General features: G+C 41.1%; 1 protein-coding gene across 1 annotated transcript in view; it reads right to left on the reverse strand.

Moving 5' to 3' along the window:
• fgf11b (fibroblast growth factor 11b) overlaps positions 1 to 23,132 on the reverse strand; it is a 58,459-nt gene extending 35,327 nt beyond the window's left edge. Inside the window, exon 1 of the mRNA XM_016273404.1 lies at positions 22,388 to 23,132. Coding sequence (XP_016128890.1) covers positions 22,388 to 22,580 — 193 coding nt within the window. The 5' untranslated portion in view covers positions 22,581 to 23,132. The remainder of the gene's footprint in view (positions 1 to 22,387) is intronic.
• Positions 23,133 to 23,576: the final 444 nt, after the last annotated feature.

The raw sequence follows: 23,576 nt of genomic DNA on the forward strand, positions 1-23,576 counted from the left end.
CAGATGGTAATTTTGTCAGAAATCACTGAGCTGCTGCCAACTCCACGCTGGAGATACAGCAAGTGACGGTTGGTGTGCTGTGCCGAATCCTGCCTGTGAGGACCAGCCACCAGCTTTTATTCTCTCTCTCTCTCTCATTCAGACTCACATACATTGGATGAAATACTGTTTGCCAGGATTTAGCAAAGTGACTGGAAGCTGCTACTGCAGAAACAAATGCTTGAATTCTGTTTATCTTGGATTTATTTGATCTGTCATTATTTAACTTTCGGCTTCTCATCTCCTCACAGTTATCTTGCAGTTCCAAACCAATCTGATGTACTTTCTTCTGTGGAACAGAAAGGATACATTTTGAAGGACTGTATTGGTCGCTCTTTTCTATTACAATGACAACATGTTAATGCTTTCAAGGATGCAAAAATACCATAAAAAGACTTTTTTTTATTACTTATTACTTTATTTTTTACTTAAGACTTGCAAAGTCTTTTGAAGATATGTGATTTGTTCATGAATCAATTAATAAAATATCAGTGAATAAAAATATATAATTAAATAATTATTGAGAAATGCATGCAGGGCCGTCCTTAGGGGGGTCCAACTAGTGCGGTCGCACCAGACCCCACGTTTGAGGGGGCCCTGCGGCGAACGGACCGAGGGAGAAATACCCGCGTCTGCTAAGGACGGTCCTGAATGCATGTCCTGAATTAACGATGTAGTCTTATTTCCAAATGAAGCAATGAAACATCAGCAAGGACACTTACAGTACATTTGCTCCAATGCAAATCAATATTACTAGCAATTAATTTCATTAACATAATTTATGCATTGATTCAAGTCATTAAATTGGCAAAGAGTTAACAAAATAAAGGGTTAAAAAGTAAACCAAAAGTTTTGTTGTTCCCTTAGTGTTTGCTGCAATGCCTTTCATTGGTACCTCGAGTAAAAAAGTTTGAAATCCGAATTGAATGTATAAAGACCTTTCGTTACATATAAAGCAAAACAAAGGTTTGAAATCTGTGAGTATATCATGGCTGTGTCCAAAAACAAGTGCCACATGAGAGTGGTGAATTGCCTACAAGGAACAATCTGTGACAAAAGTGAGCATGGATATCTGCAGCATTGCAAGCTTTTGTCTTTTTTAAAGCCACATTACCTGGTCCTAGAGCATCCCAACACTGCACATTTTAGCAAGCCTGATTCAGCTCGTGATTAGAGCTTATTTGAATACAAGTATTATAACTTAATACATAACCTATTGAAGTGCACTTGAATAATGCATTGATTCAGTACTTTATCATACATGCAAGATTAACCAGAAGATCTTGATGGTTTTTGGAGGTTGCCAGGGAGCTCTTGAAAAAGGGGAACTTTCTTGAGACTGCAAGATAAGGATATGACTAGCATATATGTTGATTAGCTCATTTTGTTTGCCCAAGGAGAAAGTGATTGTGGCAAGTTAAAACTTTTCTTGCTTTTATTTATTTAAATAAAGTTTTTTTTCTTTGAAACTTATGTCCTTGTGTTTTCTCTGTTTAGGTTGAGGCTGTTATTCCTCCAATTACAAAAGGTCACAATGGGACAGCAAAACGTGTTTCTCCTCAGGCATTTGTTGAGGACTCTGTAGGTATTTTTTAATTGTACAGTGTGCCCTTTTTTGGAAATGGAAGTGTGGTTTGATGGAGTCTTGCTTTATTTTTTCATCTTGCAAGACCGTGTTGTTTTACTTTTCTTTACAGGTTTGTACAGACATTCAGACCTTTGTGTCTAGTGTTAAATCTTTCCAGCCTCTCCTGCTCTGCAGTAGGGAACACAGATAGAGTATCCAGAAACAACATTGTGGACAAGAAGGCAATTAAAAGCAATATGTTTTTGACGGTGATTAACTCTTCAAAGCTCACTTCGTATTCAGCACATCATACAGTGAGGCACTTAACAGTTGCACCACGGCAGACATCAGGAATAAAGCAACTGAGAGGTAAGTTTATGGTGGTTATTGATTTAACAGGTCAGGAACGATCATTAAATGTTAACAGGTTCAAAACTTTAACACTTTCATCATGTACTCTGTTCAAACAAGCTTGTGTTCGTACTGTCTGTCATTGCTATTTTTTTTTTTTTTTTGCCTTTTTTTTTACATTTCTTAGGATTTAAATTTTGAGGTTACCATGCAGGCTATGTGGAATATGAGTGGTTTTCTTTCTAACTCAATATACTACATGGGATATATTTCCCTCTTACAGTTTTAAATATACACTGAGCCAGAGGAATAAATTGAAAGCTTACACTAGTGTTAGAATTCACCACTATTCCTCACTTATTGGAGGTCAAATTTAGCTCTATGTGGAGTTGTTTTGGGAGTTATTTCAGTAGCATTTTTTGAAGTGTTAAAATACCTATTTAGAGATTGGGACAATATAAAATCTTTTAGAGTTGAATTAACACTCCCAGTTTTCTAGTGTGTGATTATTGAATGAGACTTGACTTTTCTAAGTATTTGCCAGATTTACAGTCTCTATCATTTTTAATCATCACTGTGGAGCTTTACTTAAGAAAAACTTCAGAGAAAAATGCTTGTGCATTTCAGAAATCATTATATCCCAAGTATAGAAAATATCCATAGACATTGCACCACTTTACTAGCAAATCTGTTAAAAATTGCTCTCTTCTTAAAAAATGGTGAAAGATCAAGTTGCTTCATGAGTCTGCTTTTTATACTGTGCACATGCAAAGATAAAAGAAAGTGTATATATAAAGGTAGAATTAATAGTATAGGGAAGTCATTTGAGAGGTGGGACAAGCTACTGCATTTTGATGAAAGATCATGAATACATCCTTTTTTTGCTTTGGTATAACATGTACAACTGAATCATGCACAGGACTAGGAATGTGTATTAAGAAAGTAAATAGAGTAAATTTTGATTGCTTTATTTCTTTAAAGCAAAGTTTATCCACTTTATCGATACTCCAGTAGAGCAGTGTTGCAGATGTCACATTATCAATATTGTTTGTACCATTTTTTGACCCACAAAAGGAAATATTTGCAATTCTTCATGTTCTGTCTTTGCACCAATCTTACAGTGATCCCCTTTTCACCCCTAGCTCTCTCTAATTTAATCTCATGCATCAATGACTTTTAATTAATATGATTGGCTGAGGGATTCTCATACTGTTACATGGTATTTTTCTGCCTTACTGAGGGTGACAAATGCTAGGGAAATAAACAGTAAACATACAACATACAAAGCAACAATCCCCACTAAACCAGCAATCTTCTCTATACAACCAACCCCACTGGGAGAATAATTAAGCAATGTTTGCATTATTAGTAAAGCGTTGTTATTTCCTACACTAGCGACAGTGATACAAATGCAGTAATGCTAATCATGTTCCTGCTGGAACTTTCCAGCTTTGTCTCTTGCTTATCTTTTGCCCACTTGCTAGATCACCACACACACTGTAATATGGGACTCTTGTACGGAGCGGGATGTCCTCTTCAGCCAGCTGTATTCAGAGCTCTGGCTGTTCATTTAAAATGCAGCAGTGCCCAGTGCAGCTCCTCAAAGTCAGACAGAAAATGTTATAACCAAGATGAAGCCTCCATGTGTTCGTTCAATTATGTGTGCGTGGTTTGATCGTTCACACTGTAGCAGAGCCAAAAGTCACACCCTATTTTCCTGCTGGTGTTCACAGGATCGATAGAGGTTAACTGTCAAGTAACCTTTCGTTTATGTGCAAGGAGTGTGTGTGAGTGTGTGTGTGTGTGTGTGTGTGTGTGTGTGTGTGTGTGTGTGTGTGTGTTGATGAGGTTCTGGACAGAGTGTCTGGTACAGTGTGGTGTGTTGCTTTATAGCTGTGAGATGTCGGCTTACCCCATAATGATAAGAGAGTGCAGAGTAATTACAGGCGCTACTTCAGCGAGCAGCCAAGGGCATCTATGACTCCCCACTCTGACTGAGGCCAAACTACCAGGGCTTCCCTCAACCTTTATTAGGACTCCCCACCAGTCCCCTCTCTCTCTCTGCTTTCTCTCTGCAGCTCTCAGCAGTTTTCCCCCTCTTATCTATCTCACATTTCTCATTCTTCTTTTCCCTCTCTCTGTTTCTTCCTCCTTCATCAGATCTTTACTCTTGGTCTGTTCTCTTTCTTATCTTACCCCATTTCTTATTCTTGCTGTCTCTCTACTGCAGGGGTTTTCAATATCTTAAACCGTGGGCCTCCCCATAAACACCCCCTCCAGTTTCTACAAGGGTGCCAGTGCATCATATTACGTAAGAGAATGGAAAGCAATCACAGCAGACCAAATTTACTTACTTAGCTTATCTTTATTAAATCTAAAAAAAAAAGTCTATGGACATTGATATTTAAATTAAACCTCATAGCTTTCTCTATTTTATTATTATTATTATTTATTTATTTATTTACATGCTTGTATGCACTGCCGTTTTCTATTTGCTTTTTTAATTCAGTTGACTGAATTAAATTAATTTGGGTTTGCTTTATTTTTTTGCATTATAAACCAAATAACATTTTAGCATGTTTTGCTTTTCCAAAAATACCCCAAATTATTGGATGTTTCATTTCACTTTCTGCACAGAAATTAAAGCTTTATTAGTTTTTCTAGTATATAGTCTTTCTGGTGCATCACTCATTTTAAGTTCTCTCTTTAAGAATAAAAATGTCACATCCCTATACTTAACCATAAACATTAGCTACCCCTCAAATCAGAGGGAAATAAAAATTCACAAACCTTAAAAATCTGATCGGTTGGTCATAATGTTGTTATTCCAGGACCATGATTGTTGATCTAGGCCCTTTTTTTATTCTGTTAAATCACTGTGAGAATCTGTTCTTTCCATCTTCATCATCACTTTTCTTTCTTTAGTTCTTATCCTTTGCTCTCTACCACAACGTCTCTTTTTAGTTTGTTAGATTCACTGTGTGAAGTTCCAGCAAAAAAAAAAAAAAAGGTGACTTGCTTTAACACATGGCCATTAAAGCTTTTCAAAAACAATTACATTTCCAATGCCACATTTCTTTCACAAGACCCAAATGGGTGAACATTACTGAGTGTTTATGGGTATAAGGGCTGTCCTCGGTCCGTTCACTGCAGGGCCCCCTCAAGCGAGGGGTCCGGTGCGACTGCACCAGTTGCACCCCACCTAAGGACGGCCCCGATGGGGGGGTGCAACTGTCAAATCAGACACTTCAGTCTTTCTTCTTTCTGTGTTGTATGTTTGACATGGCCTTGTCATCATCATTGTGTGACCTCAAGTGACCGTCCCCTGAGATAACAACCATGGGCGATTCAGTTATTGTTTATTTTGAATTGACAAAATGAGAGATTGAAAGGATAAATGCTGACTAGCAAGTTTTTTAAATTCTGTGGCGCAGGCAGCTGAATGTACAAAACTTGGATGAAAGGTGGTTTTACATGCTGGTTTGTATTCGATACTTGCAGTGGTGGACGTGTTCTATGTAACTATAAAGCAATCTGACTCTCTGGGATGACAGCCCAACAGTAATGGAGCCTTGCCCGTTCATGACGTCAACACCAGCACTTAAGTGCTCAGAAATTATTGAGGTAAATGTCTAACTTTTCTGTCTGCTTCTCCTTATCCTCTGCCCCTTCTAAAACACACACACACACACACACACACACACACACACACATCTTTTGTGTGTCTCCCTCTTGTTAGAGGTCAAACTCAATCTGTCCTTGTCAGGTTTAATCAAAGTATCCACAAAATTCAATTTCAGCTGCTGTGTGAGAGAGCCTATTAAAGCATTCTTTGTCATTCGCAATGTCATTAGGCAGTGAGACGAGAGGACATGGGGGTGTTTCTGATTCTGATGCATTTACTCATCGTTTTAGAGTAAATAAAGCCCAAGTGCTCTTTGTCAGTACCTAAAGGTGCCAAAATTCCTTTACTCTCTGAGACATGATCTGTGAGACATGAACAGTAATATTATGACTCTCCTATAATACATTCTCATTCTACATTTATCTGTGCATCAAAACGTCACACTGCAAAAATCATTTTGTTAAACTGTATTTCTTGTTTCCCAAAAGAAATATACTTAAAACAAGATGAATATAAAACTCAAGTCCATTAATAATTGTTTTCAGAGAACTAAGTTTATTTTCTGTTTTACTGGTTTCAAGCACATAAACATAAACATTGTTAAATTTAAGCATAAAGGAACTGCCAAAGAGGTAAGAAAAAAATAAAGATACATTTTTCTAAAAAGACATTTCTATTCTCATACACTATTTTGATTCTCAGTAAAATTATAATGCTTTAAGGATGTTCAGGTATTTTTACTGAACACAAGAGATCAGTACTTCTAAGTAATTCTACAATTAGACTAAGTTATATAATTTGTAGTACCGTGATTAATATACTATGGTATCACACCTGATGTGACACCTGAAGATTGCAAAGACTTTGAAACGAGGAAAAAGTAGCTTACATTTTGTCCGTATGCAGTTAATGTTGCTACAGCATTGTTTCCTTCTTAAAAATACTACTGTTGCGTTGCCTGTCTTTAAAAGTTATTTTTTCCCAGAAAGGTCCTTTTAGGTGACAGCAGGCTGTGCAATAACTAAAAAGCTCCATATAGATAAAGCATTCTTTATTCTTTTCTTACAAAGCTCTGCTTCCCCCACTAATTTTAGATGTCTGCTTCAAATACAAATTCAGCATTGCAAAGGTACATTTTCCCCCTCTATTTTATGCCATTTTTGAGCCTCATTTCCTTTTATAGTGATTTTTTTTTTTGTAAATGGAATGTTTTATCAATAATGTTTGATGAATATGATATGTGACTCTTTGGTCCAGCTTGAATTAGCTCATGCTAATCACAGGCTAGTGGAATTTATCTCAGTGCTGCCTTTTCTCTGATCTCTTTCAGGCAAATTTAGTCCTAATCTGATCTCTTCCAAAATGATGGAACTTTTCTACAATCCACTTCTACAAGTCCAGCACTCCAAACCAGAGGCAGGACTGAAATAAACCTTCAAAACAAAAGCATCAGTCCCTTCAGCTTTAATTATCTTTTCATCTGGAATCAAATTCTCGATATCTTTGGTTGTGTAATGGTATAAGCTGATGTTTGTATGTTTGGCGTCCTCATTATCAACAAAAGAGTCTGCATGGGAAACTCATTTGGCTGCTGTTGCAGCCGCAAAACGAATCGGATATTAATTTCATACAGATGGTAGTGAGCAGTGATTGCTGCAGCTGAGATTTGTCCGAATTGGAGCTCTCTGGACAGCTGAATAGGAAGACGTTTTGGAGTGTTAGTGTCATTGCAGATGTTACATTCCCAGAAAAGTCCATAAAAATATGTCTCAAAGTACTGTGTTAAAGTAATTTTTTATATTGATTAGTCACTGGTGTTTTACCCATATTTTGAATAACGCATTGCATTACGTGTTGTTGATTTTTTTTTTTTAGGGTTATAGGAAATGTCTGTGAACTTATTAAATTTTTCTACATTTTTTTGTTTCGTATAGTTCATGTGTTTTAAAAATAAGTCTAAAATTAGAATTACTAGAAGTGACCCATCTGCAACTTGTCAAATACAGAACGCGCTAATTATTAAATTAAGAGCTTGTAACAGGGAAACTCCAACCTCTGAGTTCATTTTGGAAAGCTGCTAGTGGAGGATAGAACAAATTAATGCTGTTACCTCTGAGAATGCCTCAGCTAATGTTAAGAACAATAAAACATGCACAGTAGGGGTCATTAGTCCCATGTGGGTTCTCTTTCCTGCCACATTATTAGCTCTTTCAGATGGTCAATCACAAATCGTCCCACCGGCCCTAACATGGGGATCAATAGTGTTAACCGTCCAGTAACATGATGCCTTTAGGTCTTTCATTTCTGTCATATTTACCTCTGTCGTCCAATATCTTTATTTGTGTCTGCCTCTAGGATCGTCCAGAGGGACCTGAGAGGCAACTGTGCAGTACATCTTTAGTTCATTTGTTGACTAACAAAATCATTAATGAACTACATCTTAATTCAATTATTACTTGAAAAAGTGCCGTGTTGTGAGCTCAGAGAGAGAACAAAAACTAAATTTCATTGACTGTACCAGCAGCTTGATGATCAATACTGTTCATACCGGTTACATCACCTTATTATGTTACTTGTACATAAATTAATATTAATAAATAGATAGATAGATAGATAGATAGATAGATAGATAGATAGATAGATAGATAGACAGACAGACAGACAGACAGACAGACAGACAGACACACACACACACACATATATATATATAATTTAGACAGAATAAAATTAAACCTTGAATTATGTTAATTTATTATGCAAAAAAAGGTAAAAGACTATGATACACAGGGCCGCTGCTGGCCAAATGGGTGCCCTAACCAGAATTGTATTGTTGTGCCCCCTCCCCCAAATATTATGGATGTAAAAAACAACAACAACAAAAACTAAGCAGTTTTACTATGATAAAACCAGGATTAATTTTTTTTTTAAGGTTTGTGATGTCCACATGTTTTTGTTGAAGAAATTACTGAGGCTATCGCATTTCTTTTGCAAAAAGGTGGCCAAAAATGAAAGATTAAGTGGATATTTGAATTAAATATTTGGTCAATATTAAAGGACTTGATCGTCCTGTAAGTGTAACAGCAGCAGTTACCAGGTTTGTAATAATATGTAATGTGCATAGATTGTTTACTTTGTATTACATTATGTATTTTAACAGTGTTTTCCTTTCATGGGAACTTCGAACTGTGTCCTCTAGGGGTCGTAATGGGGAACGCCTCGTCGTGACCCGTGTCTGAAGCATACATTGAAAAAACACCAACTCGTTGGCCTGCGACAGCCATGACGTCACTACCGGTGCGACTATAGTATAAATAGGCGCCTGGAGCTACACATCATTCTCTTCTTCGTCTTCATTGACTGTTCTGTTTGAAGAGTGCATTTCCAAGGAAAAAGTAAGAGCTATCTCTATTTATTATGGTGAGCACTAGCAGAGCATTTAGAAGGTGTGTGCATCCGTGTCATCACTATTTGACACCAGATGACACACACGATCTGTGTGTTGTTTGTTTGGGCGAAGAGCACGCACACGATGTCCTCGAGGGGGCAATCTGCGTGCATTGCGAGTTTTTTCCAATGAAAAAGCTCCGTTCTCGTTTGTCTCTCTTTTCAAGTAAAGAGGGGCAGCCATCTGCTTCCCGCGGTTCAGGACTCGCCGCTGCTGAGGCATGGAGGAGAATGAGCTCGTGGGGATCTCAGGTGGACCTGGCCGATGAGTTTAGAGAGGGGCTTTCCTTCTCGCGCTCATCGGCGGGGGGGGAGAGACAGCCACTGGAGGATGATGTTCTCTCTTTAACATCATCTGATCCAGCGGCCAGTGCTCTGCTGGGTCCAGCCCAGGAAGAGCAGAAAATGGATGAAGAGAACGAAGAAGCTGAGGCTGAGCCTTCTCAATCCTCCTGCCCTGCGTATGATGAGCTCTTAGAGGTTTCAAAACTCCCTCCTTGCCATCCGTGCCTCTTCCAGCTACATCTAAATTGAATGGCAGGGCATACGCAGCAGCAGGTCAAGCTGTTGCTTCGCTGCACACGATGGCGGTGCTCCAGGCATACCAGGCTGACCTGCTGAAAGACCTGGATAAAGGTGAGGGCCTTACATCTACCCCTTTCTTCCCCTTCCTAATTCCCCTGTAACCACCATATCTCCACCTGACCGAGGTTAGGTGGAAGCTTCCTGCATAACAGTCTCCTTCTGGACCTATGATGGTTTTGATTGGTTCTATGGTTAAATCATAGTAACTACCTTACTGATGGTCTGGTCTAGAGGCTTCTCCGGACAGAGCTCTGATGCGGGAGCCATGGTGGGTGAGTACGATTGTAGCGAATTTAGCTCATGGGGAAATATGAATAATTAACCATAACTAGTTATAATTAACTATTCATATTTTAGATCCACTGTAGATATTTAGCTGACCACTCAGGGTCAACCGTCTTGTCAATTCTAAGAACGTTAATTTCCTGGTTAAGCTATGGAACTGGTGGTTGTGTGTACCCTTCTGCTAGTTTCTTTGCAGTGTTTCCCGTGCTGGGTTCAGAAACCGGGTGCTCGACTTGCAGTGTTTATTTCACTCGTCGAGATATGTCCAGAAGGTAAGTAAGGTTTCTGTTTCATACTTCCTGGATCATGCGGCTATAACACAGGCTTCTGCGGGAGTTTTGTGATTATCAGGCCCCCGGTGTCACTGCCGAAAATTTCCTGGACGTCCGTGCTGGGGTTTACGCTTTCATGCTACCCTGACTGGTCTACCGTTCCGGATCGCCCTGTGGGGTTTTTCCCGATCACCAGGATATCCCCTTGAGGCATCACCCCCCTCACCCTTGAGGGTTATTGTGAGTATGATGTTTCTTTCGAGCGTTATTCCTCTCTGAGGAGTTAGATTCCTCGCTCCATGGGCTGTCCTCGTGGTAGTATTGCGACAATGCTCCCCTTTTATCAAAGGGTTACCTGAATGAGAGTTTGGCTAGACTGCAGTATGCTTACCCCTCTGATTTTCAATCATGCTGCAGGTCGAGCTCCCTCTCGTTGAGAGCTGGGTTTGTGCTCCCTCAGCCAAGGTAAACTACTGCTAGCGTTCCTGCATTGGAACATGCTGTAGGCCGAGCCCCCTTCTCGACTGAGAGCTAGGTGTGTTGCCCCCACAGCTAAGTAAACTATTGCTAGCTGTTCCAGTTTGGAACATGCTGCAGGTCGAGCCTCCTTCTCGGATTGAGAACTGGGTGTGTTGCTCCCTCAGCTGAATAACTGCTAGCTGTTCCACCATGGGAACATGCTGTAGGTTGAGCTCCCTCTCCATTGAGAGTGGATGTTGCTCCCTCAGCTACAGATTTACTGCTAGCCACTCCAGCATTATAGCCGTAGATATAGCGTCTGGGGATACGCTATTTTTATCTATGGGCTACTTTTTCAGGGTGCCATAAGAACCCCTAGAATGGTATTCAAGTGTGTGCACGTTATGCTATGCCCACTTTTCTAAAATCCACATAGCTGGTAAGTGTGCACGTTATGCTTTGCCCCCTTTTCTAAAATCCTGTATGGTAAGAGCTATGCGCAAAGACTTCGTGCTCTTTTTGAGTGGTTTAAAACCCCGGTTCTGCCTTGGGCACCACTCCCCCTATGTATCCTCTGGATACCTACTTAGCAGGGTATTGCTACTAAGGATCTGTTGCGACAGTTCCTTCACCACAAGACAAACGTGCGGTAGCCCCTGTGTGACAGACCAAGACTAGTATTATTCTAGGCTCTTGGTCGTATTCCCTTAAAGGAATCTGTTTCTGATTCCAAGCCTTGAGCTCTACCCCGGGCCCAGGAGTCTGGCCCTAACAGGTAAGTATTTTGGGGTATGTAGCCTAGGCCTTTGGCCGTAGGGAATAACGTCACTGACAGCCGTCTAACGTCACAGGGGCGACTCCCATAGCAATATGGTAGAGTTGGTACTTAGTGCTCGCCATGGTTCTGGCTTGCACTCCCCTCAGCATGGTGGCGTGGGTATACCGTTCCCCATAGCGACCCCTAGAGGACGCAGTTCGAAGTTCCCATGAAAGGGAACGTCTCAGGTTACTTATGTAACCATGGTTCCCTGAGTAGGGAACGAGACACTGCGTCCTCTAGGTTTCTTACCATGCTGCGGACGCAAGCTTCAGACATAGAAGTGAATGATGTGTAGATCCCGGCGTCTATTTATACTATAGTCGCACCGGTAGTGACGTCATGGCTGTCGCCGTCCAACGAGTTGGTGTTTTTTCAATGTATGCTTCAGACACGGGTCACGACGAGGCGTTCCCCATAGCGACCCCTAGAGGACGCAGTGTCTCGTTCCCTACTCAGGGAACCATGGTTACATAAGTAACCTGAGACGTATTCAATGAAACCACTTAATTATTAATTAACTAATCATTATTGCCTCGTTGTTTTATATAATGCATTTTAAGTCATTTTAAAGGATGTTGTTGGCTTAGGTCTGATTTTGTTTTATTTTATTTCATACAAAAAATATGATCTTAATACTTCTTTGTAAACTATTATTTGAAGTAACAAAACCATGGTTAATTTGTATACCATCCATGGCTACAAGAACCATGATTTTTGGTTTTATTCGTAAAACCATGGCTAATTTTTATAAGGGAACATGGAAAGTCAGTATTAGATGCGTTGTTGATGGTTAAATTATCACCGACATTAAAAAACATTATTAACGTCAACAGCCAAAAAAAATTTCACAGGATTGTCAATGTAGGCTACCTGAAAGTGATGCATGGGCTTCATTTTTTTTTGCTTTTTTTTTGCTCGCTGATGTCTTTTCACGGGCATAGTTGTCCATCAATTATGATAATTTGCATTCAGCCGCAAACATGAGGTGCAAGCGGTTTTTTTTCCACGGGCGCGGATGCGGGAATGGCGCGTCACGTGTGCTTGGCCTACTACGTTAAAATGCATTAAAAATAAATTATATATATATGTTCATCTTTAGATATTTATTTATGTATATGTATAAGTTAATTTTAATATTAATATAGAACGAAAGTTTTTTTTTTTGAGCAACTTGTTTGGTGCCCCCCTGGGAGTTGGTGCCCTACGCAAACGGTGTACTCTGCGTATAGGGAGTGGTGGTACTGATGATGCAAGATATTCCAGATGGTTTAAAAGCAGAAAAGTCCAGCTTTTTATGTTACCGAGATTTTTTTACCCCCAATACAGAACACATTATTTTTCTATATAAAAATGTGTTACAAATGTGTAGCTAAATATTTAACATTTCAAAAGGTCAAAATTAAATCTTACATTTAGCTGTTGGTCTTGTTTTTTGTTTTTGTTTTTTTGCTGATGAACTTGTAGATGTGCTTTGCAGATGAAATTCCACTGGGTGGATTGTTTGTTTGTTTATTTATTTATTTATTTAGGATATTTTTTTTTTCATTTAAAGTAATGTTGCAGGTATTGAGCCAAAAATTACTGGGTTTACTCTTTACATGGTCATGCCAGGAGTTAAATTTAGACAGAATTTTGTTAGTATGTCGTTTTATTATGCAATGTGTAAGTCTTAAGTCTTAAGACAGGTAACATCTTGTAAGCAGATTAGCTCAAAAGGGAAATTTATATAAATAATAATAATTAAGTAAAATTATTTATATCAGCTGCCAGTAGTAACTGTAGAAGAATTAATATTACCATCAACTAATCTGTTTGTCCAGCGAACATTCAGTGTAATCCAATAGTCTCTGCACAGACACTATTTGAAGAGAACCAGGGCAAGTTCAAGCTCAAACCAGTGTGCACCGTTTTGCTACGGTTTCCGGGTTGAACGACATGTTTCCTGGAAACGGTGTGCAATGGGGTTTGAGATACGTTTTCTCTTGTTTGGTGGGTGTGTCAAACATGTCAGCCCAATAACAAGAGCAGGTATATTGTTTGCACATGTTTATTTACATTAAAGGCAAAATAACTGAAATAATAAGGGCACAAGTATAGATCTGGAACTTCTTTAAGTTTGTCTAAATATCATTTAGTAATTGCAATGTCTTCTGGTCGATATCCTTTCCTTAGGAAGGTGTGCTAAATACTGATTAATGTAACATAAAAATACTATACATATTTATATATTTTGCTATTGTATTATGGAGTGACACTTTCATAAACTTTTCTATACTCCTCTGATTATATAATGGTAAATATTACAATATCATAGTACAACAATAGTGATCAGCAATAATGATAAGCCTAATACTCACAATAAAAATAATAAGGTCATATAGATCATAACACAGTCTCGGAGGTAAGAAGTGGATTATCCTTCACCTGAAATGTTTGTCTTTTCATCCTGAAATGCGAGGCAAATGTTGGATCACAATAATTAGGAACCACAGTTTCCACAAATCCCTTCACTCGATTGGGATGTTCTCTTTTATTCTGGAGGGCAAGGGCAGTGACTGTAACATTGAGCGTATTTTACAGTATTAAACACGTATTTATACCGATTTCATCAGGCTCCGAAAATTCTTCAAAAAAAACACAAAGAATGGCCTTCTCAGCTGCTGTTACAGAGGAGGCTCCCTTACCGCCTCCTCCGCACCACCAGAGGGAACCGTCTCCCGAATATTAGACATTCCCATTCGGACTCCAAATCCCATCACCCCTCATGCCTGGGACTGATTAATCATCCACACCTGCACCTCATAATCACACACACATATAAACCACTCACACACACAGACTCTCTGCAAAGTGATTCGTATCCGAGAGGGAGATGAATGTAAAACGGCATTTTCGACCACTAGTGGGCACTATGAGTACTTGGTTATGCCCTTCGGCATTGCCAACAGTCCATCAGTCTTCCAGTCATTCATGAACGACATCTTCCGTGACATGCTCGACAGATGGGTAATCGTATACATTGACGATATACTAATTTATTCAAACAGGAGGAGCACATTCGTCACGTCAGATCAGTGCTGAAACGCCTCATGCAATATCAACTCTATGTCAAAGCTGAGAAGTGTGAATTCCACCAAACCAGTATCTCCTTCCTCGGTTACGTGATCAGCCAGGAGGGGGTAGCAATGGACGAAAGGAAGGTCAAAGCGGTTCTGGACTGGCCACAACCTCAAACAGTCAAGGAATTACAACGCTTCGTAGGTTTTGCAAATTTCTACAGACGATTTATCAGAGACTTCAGCGCAGTCGCCGCCCCTCTGACAACCATGACCAAACATCACGCCGCCAGAGTGATTTGGTCACCAGAGTCACGGCAGGCATTTAACGAACTAAAGACTCGGTTCACTTCCGCACCCATCCTTCGACACCCCGACCCAGAGAGCGAGTTCATAGTGCAGGTTGACGCTTCTAACACAGGGGTAGGGGCTATACTGTCTCAACGTCATGGCACACCAGCAAAGATGTATCCGTGTGCCTTTTTCTCCCGCAAACTCACAGCCGCGGAAATGGAATTACGACGTGGGCAAACGTGAACTTCTTGCTATAAAGTTAGCGCTTGAGGAATGGCGTCATTGGCTGGAGGGAGCTGCTCTTCCATTCATCGTTCTCACGGATCATAAAAATCTTGAGTATCTGCGCTCAGCTAAACGTCTAAACCCCGACAGGCCAGGTGGGCATTGTTCTTCACGAGGTTTCGGTTCACGGTGACGTACCGGCCAGGCACCAAGAAAACCAAGGCTGATGCTCTCTCTCGCCAAACTGCGGAAACGAGTCATCCCATCTCCAACGACAATATAATTCCCGACAAATTGCTCTTGGCACCAGTACAATGGGATATCATGACAGAAATTGAACATCTGAATCTTCAAGATCTGCCACCTCCTGAATGCCCGGCAAACCTCACCTATGTCCCTGAAGCCCTTCGACCACGACTTCTAACTCAAGTACACGTAACGCTCAGTTCGGGTCATCCTGGAAACACTGCCACAGAAAATTTACTCAGGAACCGATTTGGTGGCCCACATTGCTGACTGACACAACCAAATTAATCCAGAACTGTATCACATGCTACACATCCAAATCCCCTAGACAGCTTCCAGCCGGTTTGCTAAATCCACTACCTACCCCACACCGACCTTGGTCTCATATTGCCATTGATTTCATCACCGACCTGCCCAATTCTGAAGGTAACACCACTATACTCACCATTGTTGACCGATTCTCCAGAGCCTGCCATCTGATTCCGCTGCCTAAACTCCCCACATCCTTCGAAAACCGCTGAGCTACTTTGTAATCATGTGTTTTGTTTCTATGGATTACCTGATGACATAGTCTCCGATCGAGGACCCCAGTTCACTTCTAGGGTATGGTCCGCCTTCTTCAGGCATCTCAATGTGAACATCAGCCTCACGTCCGGCTATCACCCCCAATCCAATGGGCAAACCGAGCGCTTGAATCAGGAGGTGATACGATTCCTCAGATCCTACTGCCAACGACAACAATCAGACTGGAGCAGGTATTTGCTATGGGCTGAGTATGCCCAAAACTAATTGAGGAAGCCCTCCACCGGCATGACCCCTTTCCAATGCATCCTGGGCTTTCAACCTCCACTGTTTCCCTGGTCTGGCGAACCCACCGAATTACCTTCAGTCACAGATTGGTTGCAACACAGCGAGGAGGTCTGGGACCGGGCACATACTCACCTACTTCATGCCGTAAGGTGTCAAGAACAACAAGCCAACCGACATTGACGTCCCAGTCCCGAGTACACCCCAGGCCAGTGAGTTTGGCTCTCAACCAAGGATCTACGCCTACGACTTCCTTGTAAAAAGATTAGTCCCAGGTATGTTGGTCCCTTCAAAATTGCTAGACAAATATCTCCAGTATCATTTCGTTTGGAATTGCCCTCTAAATACCGCATTTCTCCCACATTCCATGAGTCACTTCTGAAACCCGCTGGTGGTCCAAGAGGAGAGACGGAGGAGGGAGCCGGACCACAGATCCCCCTGCCCTTCCTGGTTGATGGAGAGGAGGCGTATCGAGTGCACAAGTTGCTAGACTCCAGACGCCGGGGCGGTACCCTCCAGTATCTGGTCAATTGGGAGGGGTTCAGCCCGGAGGAGCGATCTTGGGTCAACACTGGAGATATCCTGGACCCCACACTCACTGAGGTGTTTCACAGAACGCATCCGGAGAAACCGGCCCCCCGACCCCGTGGGAGACCCCGGCGTCATGTGCTTCCTCGCGTCGGGAGCCGCTCGCAGGGGGAGGGCTGTGTTACAGAATCCCATCACCCCTCATGCCTGGGACTGATTAATCATCCACACCTGCACCTCATAATCACACACACATATAAACCACTCACACACACAGACTCTCTGCGAAGTCTTGACTTGCCCTGGCTGTCATTTCCGAGCGTTATACCCGTGTTTGATTTCTGTGCATCTGTTATTGAACTGTTTTCCTGTTATCTGCCTGCCCCGACTTGGATTATTTCCCCTGGACTCTGATTGCTTGCCGCCTGCCCCGATCTCTCGCCTGGTACTCGACTCTGTCTCAGCCTTGTCTCTGCTGTTCTACCTTGCCGGTATTTGACCCGGTCAAATTTGACCTGGACGATGACATCACTGAATCAACAATGAACTGACTTTAACGAATAAACTGACTGTTTTCTTTTGTCCTCTTGCATTATCAGCACACGTTTTTCCTGTTTAACACTGTAAAGCTGCTTTGAGACAATCTGTATTGTATAAAGCAATATATAAATAAATAAAGTTAATTTTATATAAACTCTAAGAAATTATATTTTCACAGAAAATACTTTCTTACAGTACTAGTGCATTAGAGCATGTAACAAGATTGGATCGTAAAAGGGACATTATCCAGAATCAGAAACTCGTGTACTTTGTGCACAAAAGTTTTATTAACTAAACACTAACACAAACTAGTCTAACAAATATTCACACACTCACGCATACACAGGGGAGTTAAAGTGGATTAATGAAACCGTTAGCGAAACCAGAGAATGCAGCTCTGCAGCATGGAAAATGAGTCAGAGAAGAAACAGCGCTCTTAACGTGGTCTACAGCTTATACTAAACCTCTGTTTTGTTTAGTTAAATGTACGATACTTGTATTGCCTTGGCCATTGAATGAATGTTTAGATGCAGTCTCAGATGAAAGTCTTGATGGTTTAAAGGCTTGGTGATGTTGGAATTGCGATCACGTTCTACCGGGTTTGAAGAGTGACAACTCCAAAGATGTTATTCTGACTCAGTGGTGGTCTCCCAGGTGGAAATTCGCAACATGGCTGGTCCTGCGGGCGTGTGGGAGGTCCCGTGGGTCGCAGTCAGACCGGATGTCAGAGAGACGAGAGGGTAAGAACGCCAAAGAAAATAGAGAATAGCGAGGGCACTGATGTGAGGCCTTTTAAGTTCTATGGAGGTCACACCTCCAGGGGATCGTTGAGCCAATGGTGACTCTTTGTCTTTGAACATTGTGTCTTGCATATGTAAATGGTTTGGGTGTTGATGCAAAAACTATTAACAATTCTTAGAACACTAACATGTTGCATGGGTATCAACATATACACTTTCATTTAGATAATCAAAATACGAATTTGTAGATACCAGCTTGGTATAGGTGATGTTACATTAACTAGTGATTCTATCATAAGAATGCATAAAATAGTATACAATACAAAAAACAATTTAGAACAATATAAAGAACAGTGATAACACACACAAAGAAAGGTTTGTCTACGAATTAATGAAAGGAGTCCTTATAGGCAGTATGTGTCTGTTTCAGAGGGAATTAAGTAAGAGGGAGAATCTTTCGACATGTCATTAGGTTGTAAAGTTTATCTGGTCTGGCTGAGGTGTCCTGGTTGCCATGGTAACCAGTGGTCTGGGGGGTTGTTCACAGACATCACAGCATCTGGTCTGATTGTTGGGTGAGGGGGTCTGTTGGATTATTTGTAAAATATAACAAATAATTGTGTGTCTGATTTATCCAGGTGTTACAGCAGTAATCAATAGCATGTTCATAGAACTTAAGCATAGCATAAGCACCTGAACCCTGAATGCTCTTTTAAAATAAGATACAGTGTTTTCTCATATTTTAATATAAGAAAATGAACAAAAACTTGCAGTAAAAGTACAGGCTGTCAATTTTAATGTTTTGATTTTTGTCAAATTGACAAAATTAATGTACATTTTTGCTTAATCATCAGTGATTTTCTCTCTTCCTTGTCCTTCTGTCTTTTGCGGTGACTCAATTTTGTCTTTCCTTTTTCTCCTTTCCTTCCTCTCCTCCACCTCTTCCATCTCTCCTTTACTTCCTTCCTCTCCACATTACTATCTCTTCCTATCTCTCTTTCACTCACTCTTTCTTTCTGACCCCTGGCACTCTCAGTACTCGGATGAGAGGCTACCTAACACTGTGCAGTGTGATCAGGTGTTGTTGAGTAAGCAAGATAGACAGCCCATCTTCAGCGGTCAGCTTAATGCTGTCCTCCTCCAGTGCCACGTCCTCGTGCCCTGAGCAGCTCCTTTAGACCAAACCCAGCGAGCAGAACTACTACATTACCCTTGCTACACATCTGCAGACCTCCTAACTCTTTTTCTTCTTTTTAAATGTCAGTTTAAATTTTGAAGGTTGTATGCAGGACAGGAAATTAGCTTTTCTTTCAGTTTCAATAGTATGTTCACCATTAATTTCTCTTTTTTCCCTCAGATTCAAACAAGGCACTTCATTTTTAGCAGAAATCACTAAATCTTGACAGCTGTAATCTCATATTAATTGACTCTTTAAAAGAAAACATACATTATAGGCTGCTTGCACCCTGAACATTGATCTAATCAGAATGTACACATAAACAAGTGTACTATGTAGCAACAGCATTTTTTCCCCCAAGGCCAGTGTGAGCTATCTTAAATGTTTCCCACCACAGAGCTGGTCCACCCACAACTGTGAAAAAAATCTCACTTGGCTGGTGACAGTTGTTAATTTCCCACCCTAATGGAGTGCACTGGAACTCTAAGGCTGTGTTTACCCAGCAATAGAAAATGGTTATCTGCCAGTTGTCCGTTTTAGTGTGATTAAATATAGTTACATTCACACACAGTTTGTTTATTAATGACAGTGAAGTCCACATTCTGTAACCAAATTTACTCCTTACACTTTCAGAATTCACAACTTAATTTTGAGAGTGACTTTGATTAGTCTGTGCGGTGATCAGAACTGCACTGGGCATCTAGTTGGCCATCACTCCATACACTGCAATAGTCACTCTGCACTGCACACATTCTTATCATGTGGGGCTCTGGAGATATTAATGGTAAGTCATCTGAAGGTTCAGCTCCAGATGCTGTTTCCACTGTTGTCTTCTTAAAAATAAAACATTCAAAACCAAAGTCAGATAAATAGGATTTGACAGGTGAACTTGAGCCTTAGTTGGATTCATTTATTAAATAAGATCATGATAATTGTGGTAAGAGTTTCTAGTGTTAGGGAAGATACCATCTTTAATATTTACTTTAGACGCTGATTTCAGATGTTGCTCCCAGCTATTGCCTTGACTTTGATTATTCATTCATATAGAATTCGAGACTAGCCTATGTGAGGGATTTTCTTGCACCTTTGCTGATAATAATAGGTTCTCTCTAGCTCTGTCTCTCTCCTCCTCTATAAGGAGATTTGTTGTTGAATAAAGCCAAACTCTCTGCAGAAGCCAAGTGCTCCATAAAACTGTGAAGGTGTAAAACAGCCTCTGCTATTAAGAGAAGAGGTGTGTGTGTGTGTGTGTGTGTGTGTGTGTGTGTGTGTGTGTGTGTGTGTGTGTGTGTGTGTGGTTTACGTTTCTATACCATCTCCACCTTGCGTGAAATTGGGCACTGGGAAAACAGAGAGGGTGATCATTGATTAATCAGTATACGTTAACGAGCTGCATCGATTGAGAGACCAGTAGACTCAGCGCCGACCTCAGAGGGTCTGAGACCACGACGCCATCTTAGAGCAGCAAGGGAACCCATCCTAAACCAGAGACTCAGGGAGACAGGTGTGCGTGAGACAGATGTGAAGGGTGTTGCAGGTACAGCAGGGGGCTTGACATTGTTATGATGGATGTATATGGATCACTGACCTGACCATGCAGCAGTGATCCCATGAACCCACACTGCTGTGGCTAGGTGACGCCCACTAATTTGTCAAGTTTTGGCCACTTCAGTTCACCCACAGTGCTATGGATTGAATTTTGAAGCACAACTCGCATGTCACAACTTGAGGTATTCAGAAGGACTTCCTCGCTGAAAAGTACCAGCAAAGGCTAACAGGCCATATTAACCATCCAAACCTTAACCCCTGGTAGATAAGCACTAAATCAGCACTAACAAGAATACACTTGTCTAAACAAGCATGGGGATTCAAATATTTGAAGCAGGATTAGATGTAAGTGTTAGGATAAGGAAAGACCTGAAGCAGAAATATCACCTATGCTAGCAATGCAATATTATATGTCATTTCCTGAGCCAGTTTTTGTGTGTTTGCATGTGTGAAAATATATTTGCATTTCAGTATGTCTCTAAATCACATTATGCTAAAGGTACTATATTAAAGGATTGTAAATATTACAGAATATGGTCCCAGGAGCAGGACAGGCAATCAGTGTTACTTATCATAAAAATACATGCACACGTACTCTCCCTTTCACATTAATTTCTGTTTATACCCATATTTTTTCTGATGATTGCAGTGTCGTGCATTTCATGTTCATTGGTAAAAGAGGCGGATAAAGAGGCAGATTAATATCCCTGACTATAATCATTTTCGTTTACGTACAAAATACCCACTCTCTCTCTCACTCTCAAACACTCACACACTCCCTCACTGACTTATCTCTTTATCCCTTCTCTCTCTCATTTAGTTTTTACATTGACAGTTATTTTATTCATTATGTAGTCTATAAGGCTGTGGCATCAATTGCACAATGTCATAAGCATTTGGTCCCCCATCTTTATCAAAAGATATCACAAAACTCACAACCAATGGCAGTGACACCAAACAGAGTTGTTCTTGTTGCAATAAAACTGGTAGTCAGAGTTGTGGACACTGGTGTTTTGCATTTTTGCCCTGTAGGTTGGCATAACAATCGCAGAGCTTCTGTCTCAGTATCAGTGCTGTAATCAGAGAGCATGCTGGGGTTTTTTTTCTTTTCTGTTTGGCCAGTGGCAAGGTTACCGGAACTAAAACATGGCCGGAGTCCAACTTCCAATTTCATGGCACCACTGAGTAACAATCTTTTATGAAACAGTTTAAATTAAATATTAATATGGAGACATGCTTGCCCATGTGTGAACATAGAAGAGATGATGTCTCGGGGTAATAATTAGCATCCTAAGGGCAGGTCTTAAGGCAACCCAGAATAGCCTATGTTTGTGGGACGCTTTGAAAGACTGTAAATCACACCGTTTAAAGGGCTTGCCTCTTCCGGCTCTGTCCATGTCATAAAATAGCAGTCAATCCCCTTCCTCCCTTATAAAAGTCTGAATAAATCCCATAATGTTGCAACTTAATGAGCTTAGTGGTTTTCGCCTTTATGTAACCTATGGAGCATTGCTTTACATTGACAACTGTTTTTCAGACCAGACTGAATTTCAGCATTGTATCCTTACATTTGTACCACAAACAGCTTGAACTCGCGTGCGACTGTGAAGTGTCAATGGAGAAGCCAAGAAGAATGACATCAGTTTGAAACTTTAGGTCAAAACATTTTTCGTTCTGCTGTTTTGCAAGAAAGTAGTTACATTTCGTTTTTCTTAAATTGGTGGATTTGGTTCCACCAGTTAAGAGTGGTTAAAAAAGAAAAGTTATAAATTAACCTACCTGGTCTTTTTTCTGTTCTTCCTCTGCGGCCGCCACATAACCGTACTTTTGATATGAGAACAAGAATTTGTTTCTGGCAAAGGGACTTGTTGCTCTTGGGGCAAGGCTTGCGTTTGTTGGCTATTGGCCGGTTGGCTTGGTCATCCTTGACTGCCCGTTTTTGTCTGATGAGAGAACTGGCAAGAGCTGCCATCTTCCCCCCCCCCTCTCACCTTTGGGAGGGGGGTCTCTATTTGCTTAAGAGACGCTCTCTGGATGCTCTTGTCTTTTTACCAGCAGCACAAAGAGATAAAAGTCAGGGGTCAAACCTTGCACGGCGAACCAAGAATTCAGGTAGGTTCCTCACGTGTCCGTGTGTTTCCCTCCAGTAAGGGAAGAGGTTAAGTTCTGGTCCACTCACAACCTGTCCATGGTTTGTCCTTCATTATGTTTGTTTCGCTAAATACATATTGACACCACAACAAATCCATAAAATGAAAATCGACGCGGTCACATTTCCACAAAAAGGTACAGAAAGAGGCTGACAAAGTCATTGTTGCGACATTGCCGACATATTTGCTCCCCCACCCCTTCTCCCTTCCCCTCCCCTTGTGTCTTGTTCCTGAAGACAAAAACACTAAACAAAGCTAAAGTTTAGCACACAGAAACGATGAGCTTTCTCACCCACACATGGCTGGTCCTCGTGGAAAGTTCTTCACTCACCAGCAGCAGAATTATTCGACTCAAATCAGGAACAGATCCTGTCAGAAATAGGCAGATGGTCAGCCTGTATTTCCTATGGCTAACTTTAGTTGTGCTGGGGGGGAAATAATAATAATCTGGAGCGGTAATCCAGCGCTCCCAGGTCCAGAGGCACTTCTGCTTCAGCTGCTGGGATGGACAAAGCCTTGAGTCGCAGGACGTGAGCCGGCAAAGAAGAATGGACTCCGAGAAATTTCCCTTCTGCCTCTTCTGGCACGCGCTGTCTCTCCCCACAGCCCTACATTGCCCCCCCCCACCCCAAAGCCAGCAAGCGTGTGTGTATGTGGGTGTGTGTGCAAATCCAGCGGCTACCACCAGTAAAGGTGACATTCATGGGAGAACAAGTAAGGGAGGGAGAGCGAGTGCAATCGAGTGAGGGAAAGAGAGCGAGAGAGGGTAAAAGAGAGTGGGAGAAGAACAAGAATGATGAATGAGAACAATGGAGAGG

The sequence above is a fragment of the Sinocyclocheilus grahami genome, unplaced genomic scaffold (assembly GCF_001515645.1).
Source record: "Sinocyclocheilus grahami isolate Dianchi unplaced genomic scaffold, SAMN03320097.WGS_v1.1 scaffold78.1, whole genome shotgun sequence".
Taxonomy (NCBI): Eukaryota; Metazoa; Chordata; class Actinopteri; order Cypriniformes; family Cyprinidae; genus Sinocyclocheilus; species Sinocyclocheilus grahami.